The 6,444-nt window shown below is 41.5% G+C and overlaps 1 protein-coding gene across 1 annotated transcript in view; it reads left to right on the top strand.

The window, feature by feature from the left end:
* RB1 (RB transcriptional corepressor 1) overlaps positions 1 to 6,444 on the top strand; it is a 175,399-nt gene that overhangs the window by 488 nt on the left and 168,467 nt on the right. Inside the window, exons 2-5 of the mRNA XM_027771835.1 lie at positions 12 to 200; positions 1,146 to 1,466; positions 2,412 to 2,492; positions 4,490 to 4,619. Coding sequence (XP_027627636.1) covers positions 12 to 200; positions 1,146 to 1,466; positions 2,412 to 2,492; positions 4,490 to 4,619 — 721 coding nt within the window. The remainder of the gene's footprint in view (positions 1 to 11; positions 201 to 1,145; positions 1,467 to 2,411; positions 2,493 to 4,489; positions 4,620 to 6,444) is intronic.

Raw genomic sequence — 6,444 nt, forward strand, 5'->3', positions numbered from 1 at the left:
GTCGGGGAAAGGGCCCCTCCCAGCCCCCCGCCACCACTGAGCGTGTGCAGAATGGTGACAGGGTTCTGGGGGGAAGGCGGCCGGGAGGGTCTCGGGCTCCAGCTTGACAGGTGTCGGGCGGGTGGGGCTCGGGTCCCTGAGCGAAGTGACAGGTGCAATCTTTCCTCGAGCGAGAGGAGGCTCGAAGGCGGCGGGAAATTGTGAGCCTCCATCAAATGCAAAAATTAAAATAAAAGATATATATAACTAAAAGACTGTTGTCTGTTGGAGTTTTTCTCCTATTGCGATCTGGAGTACTCCGGTGGTCGTTGGCTTTCTCTTTTGATATCATGCAACAGTTGGGAGGATGTTCCTCTGGGTTTGGACAGCCCTGGGAGGCCAACCACCCAACCCTTGGAGATGCAGTGCAAAGTCCTGGGTGTCAGCTATCCAGTGTTCTCGCCTGAGGGGCTAAGGGGCTTTCTGGGGTTCCCTTAGAACAATGCTTTGAGGCCTTAGGGATATAAAGCCAGCTGTAATGACCGGTGGACCGTAACTCTTTAGCGGAACTAGTAACGGGGCAAAAGTTTCATGAGATTTAATACAAGTACTTGAAAATTTCTAAACTCCCCCGTTGCGTAGAACTCAGCGCTCATTTGTCGGCCTCAATATGTCTCGTTATTTCTAACACTTTGCCTTTTAACGGAGCCACTAAGGAAACGGGTGTCCCTTCCTTTGGATTTTGTTTGCTTTCGGTACAATATTCGCGGCGTTTCTGTGCTCACACGGACTTTTTTTCTTCCTTACTAAATGGAATCTAAATTTAAGCAAGTCCGTGTGAACGCAGTCGACCGCGACAGAGAGATACTTATTGTACTGCGGCATCTTATTTTTGATTGTACTACTTTGTGAGTACATAGCTAAGACTGAACGTATATAATTGTCATCATCGTTAGCACTAATTCTGCTTTGAGACTCCAGATCCATTGCAAGGAAAAGGGACTCGTTTCTGTCCCTCACTGCTCCGTCCCCCATCCTAGTCTATTAACAATTCCTGTTTTACCCTCACCATTTCTGTCCACTCAGCAGACCCTGACAGAATTCAGGGCAAATTGTTAAAAACTGGAATACGATTGTGGGAAGCGATTAAAAATTTATATATTTAGGGTCGGCTCCGTGGAGCAGCGGAATGCGCGGCACAGGCGGCGGCGGATCCCATATGCCACCGCCGTGCGAATGTCATCCAGGTTGGTCAGAAACAGTCCGGCAGTGGGAGAGTGCCCAGTATCCCAGGGCGGGAGGATTGGGAGGAAGGGGATCGCAGTGAGCGTGTGCAGAATGGTGACAGGGTTCTGGGGGGAAGGCGGCCGGGAGGGTCTCGGGCTCCAGCTTGACAGGTGTCGGGCGGGTGGGGCTCGGGTCCCTGAGCGAAGTGACAGGTGCAATCTTTCCTCGAGCGAGAGGAGGCTCGAAGGCGGCGGGAAATTGTGAGCCTCCATCAAATGCAAAAATTAAAATAAAAGATATATATAACTAAAAGACTGTTGTCTGTTGGAGTTTTTCTCCTATTGCGATCTGGAGTACTCCGGTGGTCGTTGGCTTTCTCTTTTGATATCATGCAACAGTTGGGAGGATGTTCCTCTGGGTTTGGACAGCCCTCGGAGGCCAACCACCCAACCCTTGGAGATGCAGTGCAAAGTCCTGGGTGTCAGCTATCCAGTGTTCTCGCCTGAGGGGCTAAGGGGCTTTCTGGGGTTCCCTTAGAACAATGCTTTGAGGCCTTAGGGATATAAAGCCAGCTGTAATGACCGGTGGACCGTAACTCTTTAGCGGAACTAGTAACGGGGCAAAAGTTTCATGAGATTTAATACAAGTACTTGAAAATTTCTAAACTCCCCCGTTGCGTAGAACTCAGCGCTCATTTGTCGGCCTCAATATGTCTCGTTATTTCTAACACTTTGCCTTTTAACGGAGCCACTAAGGAAACGGGTGTCCCTTCCTTTGGATTTTGTTTGCTTTCGGTACAATATTCGCGGCGTTTCTGTGCTCACACGGACTTTTTTTCTTCCTTACTAAATGGAATCTAAATTTAAGCAAGTCCGTGTGAACGCAGTCGACCGCGACAGAGAGATACTTATTGTACTGCGGCATCTTATTTTTGATTGTACTACTTTGTGAGTACATAGCTAAGACTGAACGTATATAATTGTCATCATCGTTAGCACTAATTCTGCTTTGAGACTCCAGATCCATTGCAAGGAAAAGGGACTCGTTTCTGTCCCTCACTGCTCCGTCCCCCATCCTAGTCTATTAACAATTCCTGTTTTACCCTCACCATTTCTGTCCACTCAGCAGACCCTGACAGAATTCAGGGCAAATTGTTAAAAACTGGAATACGATTGTGGGAAACGATTAAAAATTTATATATTTAGGGTCGGCTCCGTGGAGCAGCGGAATGCGCGGCACAGGCGGCGGCGGATCCCATATGCCACCGCCGTGCGAATGTCATCCAGGTTGGTCAGAAACAGTCCGGCAGTGGGAGAGTGCCCAGTATCCCAGGGCGGGAGGATTGGGAGGAAGGGGATCGCAGTGTGACCAGACCCTGTGGAGAGTGCTTCTCTTTTCTCTACTTTATGCGCACGCACGCACGCACACACAGTCGCGAGTAAAGGAAGAAAAATTATATTACCGGTCATTTTGAAAAATCATACTAGTAAAAACAAAGAGGTCTAGGGGATGTTCCAGGAGATCACTTTAGTTTCTGATTAAATTCCGATGTAGCCAATACTTGCAAGTTTCCCTTTGGAAAGAGCTGTCATGACCATCCGAAAGGATTCCGTGTTACATACATAGCTTTGGAATTTTCTCAACCAAAGAATATTGAAGTTCTGGCCATTCTGCGATCTTGGGCATGCACACACGTTCCTGGTGTGTTTCAAGCCACAGGGTCCAGAACTCCAATCACAGCCAGCCATGTAGAAATCCAGCGACATAACCACTGTACCATCCGCTGACCCCAAGACATTATTTTATAAACTTTTAAATAATGAAACTATCAAAAATTCTCCTGTAAACCAAAACAATGAAAAATACAATCTGTTCCTGATTATCCATACCCACAAAGGGTTTCTTTAGCATGGACAATCGAACTTCATAGATCAACCACTTAGGAAGGATAGAATGATAGCCTGGCGGTCAGAAGCTGAGAAACTTGCTTAGGCGGGATTCAGGGCCCAATACAACTGTACTTCCACTGACGGAGACCATTTCTACTTTGGGAGCTGAGATCTTATTTCTGTTGCATAAAGTGGTTGGAAGGGAAGCTGTCCGTCAAAACAGCATGTCCCCCCCCCCCTTTTTTTTTGGAGAGGTTTTCGCTATAGGGCGCGTGTGCTCGCCAAGCAGAGACAGAAAGAAAGCGAGAAATAACCCCCCAGGGAGGATGGCCACGCAGCAATCCCTTCTCCTCCATTCTCCTCTTGGGTCCTAGGGCACGCACGCACATGCGCCCTGCATGAGTTTTAAGCAGCCGGTCTGGGAGGGGAACCGCGGTCGACTACGTGGGAGTCCAGCGACATAGCCATTACGCTAACTGGGTCCCCATGTCCCTTTCATTGTTGATAAGTTACGTTTTGAAGGAGGAATTGGCAGTCTAAAATAATGATCAAGGGCATGGATTATGGAGTTAAGACTGCTGGGTTTATATCATGGTTTCTCTTTTATGGCCCATGACCTCAGGTGAGTGCTTTAACTTCTTTGACTTGGCAGTCATCTGTAAAATAACGCTAAAGAGAGTAATGACCTATAAGGTTGATGTAGGAATTTAGTGAAATCATGCATCTGAAGTGCATGAATAATTCCAAATCTATGTATGGGGCCATAGTAAATACTAAAAAATTATTACTTATTCCTCATATGATTATTACTGTTATTAGATGTCAAATGAATTAAAAGGAACTTCCAACAAGAATTTATTGAATGCCTATCTTGTATTAAAAAATATTTAGAAAGGACTGAACTAAGCGATACAACAATTTACATCAAGTTAGTAATCATCATGGAAGAGGGGTTTTAGGTAGAGAGACTGTATGAAACATTGATACAAGAAGACCACAGTTTAGCAAAACACTGGCATTGAATTGGTTGCATAATATTATCTATGGGCCTTTCTCTTCCGGATAGGCTGTATTATCCCCGTGTTCTTTAAGAGCTTTAGCTTTTGTACTTATTTTCCTTCACTAAGCTGTTTTGCTTCTCTGAAGTTTATTTAACTCACATGCCTGCAAATATATTTCACTATGTCGTATCCTTATCTTGGAAAGGACCTTGAAAGAGATAAATGTGTTGAAATTCTAAGTGCGATTTTTTTCAAACATCAAATAAGATCTTAAAGCACTTAGTGATGCTTTCTTTCAAAATAAGGCTATTATGTTCAATCCACTGAAATAAATGTTTACTTAATCAGTTTGATATGTAAGTATGTGCATATTATTTGATTATTTTCGTTTGGTAGGCTTGAGTTTGAAGAAACTGAAGATCCTGATTTTACTGCATTATGTCAGAAATTAAAAATACCAGATCATGTCAGAGAAAGAGCTTGGTTAACTTGGGAGAAAGTTTCATCTGTGGATGGAGTCTTGGTAAGGCTTTTCTTAAACTTTTTTAAAGAACATTTTTTTCTCATTTATGAAATCATTTCAAATCACTGTCGGAAGTTTGGAACATGTTAAAAAATATAAGGAACATAAAGGCAAAACTTGGTGGTACAGCAAACTGAACTGTGGTACTGAAAGCCATGTGGCTGACTGCAGGTGTGGATCCTGAGTTTGGCTTGAAAATGTGCTGGATGCCTGCACTTATGCCCCCACCCCCATCCTGAGAAATAGGAGGACCAGGAAAGGAGGATCACAGCATGACCAAACTGTCAATGGTGTTTCTCTTACCTGCACACATGCACATGCTGCCTGTCATTAATAAATAACCTTTTTTAAAAGGCTTGTAATAATTCTATTACCCAAAGGTAATTTACCTCTGATAACATCTTAAAGTATTCAAAAAAAAAAAATCTTACCACATAAGCCTTCATCAAAGTATTTTTAAGAATTATTTATTATTATTCTTCAATTTGACCAGAGACAGAGTGAGTGAGAAAGCACGTCGCCAGGACTGGGACTCGAACTGCAGTCAGCCATGTGGGAGTTTAGCACCGTAACCACCACACTACCTGTTGGCTCCCCAATCAAAGTTTTTTAAAGGAAATCTTAAATATATTTTATTTATGAATACTTCTCTATGATACAAGGACTTTTAAAAAACACATCCATATCTTATAATTTTTATTATCTTCTAATATGCAATCAGTGCTAAGATTCCTTGTGTCAGAATGTTTTGTTAGAAGTCTTTGATGATATTTTGATAATTTTTAAAATTTTTATTTGCACATGTATGTATATATGTATAATAATAATAGCGGATAATTGCTTTTGTTAAAAATTTTACATGTATATTCATGAATCTCTCATTAATTGGTAATTTTATATTTTTCAGTTATAGTTTTGGCTAGTTTTATGTTAGAATAATGTTGCCTCATAAACTAAACTGAGAAATAGTTTTTCCTCTTTAGTTTTTTTTGTTAAGAGTATGTATAAAGTTAGTATTTCTTCCTTAAATGTTTGGTAAAGTCATATGGGCCTAGAGTTGTCTTTGTGTGTGTGTGTGTGTGTGTTTTTTAAAGTTTTGTTCTAGGGTGCATGATTTCTCCAGAGACAGACAGACAGAGAGAGAAAAAGAGTATGAAAGTGAGAAATCATCCCCTAAGGGGGATGGCCACACCACAACCCTTTTTTCTCCATTCTCCTCTTGAGATTTTGGGCATGCATACATACACGTCCAGCTTGTTTTTCAAGCTGCTGGGTCCAGGACTGGAATCATGAAGTTGGCCATGTGAGATTCAGCACCTTAACCACCTTGCCACCTCCTGGCCCCAAGGAAGGTTTATAACTATAAATTCAACTTCTTAAAAATACATTGGGCAATTGAGGTTTACTTAATTTTTTGAGTGAGCTTTTGTACTTTTTATTTTTAAAGGAATTTATCCATTTTGTCATCTAAGTTATTCAATGTAATGGTATAAAATTGTTTATGATGATGTGTCTATATTATGTCTAACATCTTATCTTAGTGTACCTTACTATAATATATATATATATATATTAGTATCTGTGTGTTTCTATATTATGTCTAACATCTTAGTGTAACTTAATGTGATATATATTAGTATCTACAGTATATGTATCAATTATTAATGTAGTATATAGTGAAATTACTTTCTTAATCCTTATAATGTTCTTTAGTGTGAAATCTGAGATTAACATAGCCATTTCAGCTTTCTTTTGATAAGTTTAGTATAGCAATACTTTTTTTTTTTTTTTTTTTAAATTTTTTTTCTATGGTGGTGGTATACCC

Source organism: Tupaia chinensis, unplaced genomic scaffold (genome assembly GCF_000334495.1).
Source record: "Tupaia chinensis unplaced genomic scaffold, TupChi_1.0 Scaffold000037_17, whole genome shotgun sequence".
Taxonomy (NCBI): Eukaryota; Metazoa; Chordata; class Mammalia; order Scandentia; family Tupaiidae; genus Tupaia; species Tupaia belangeri.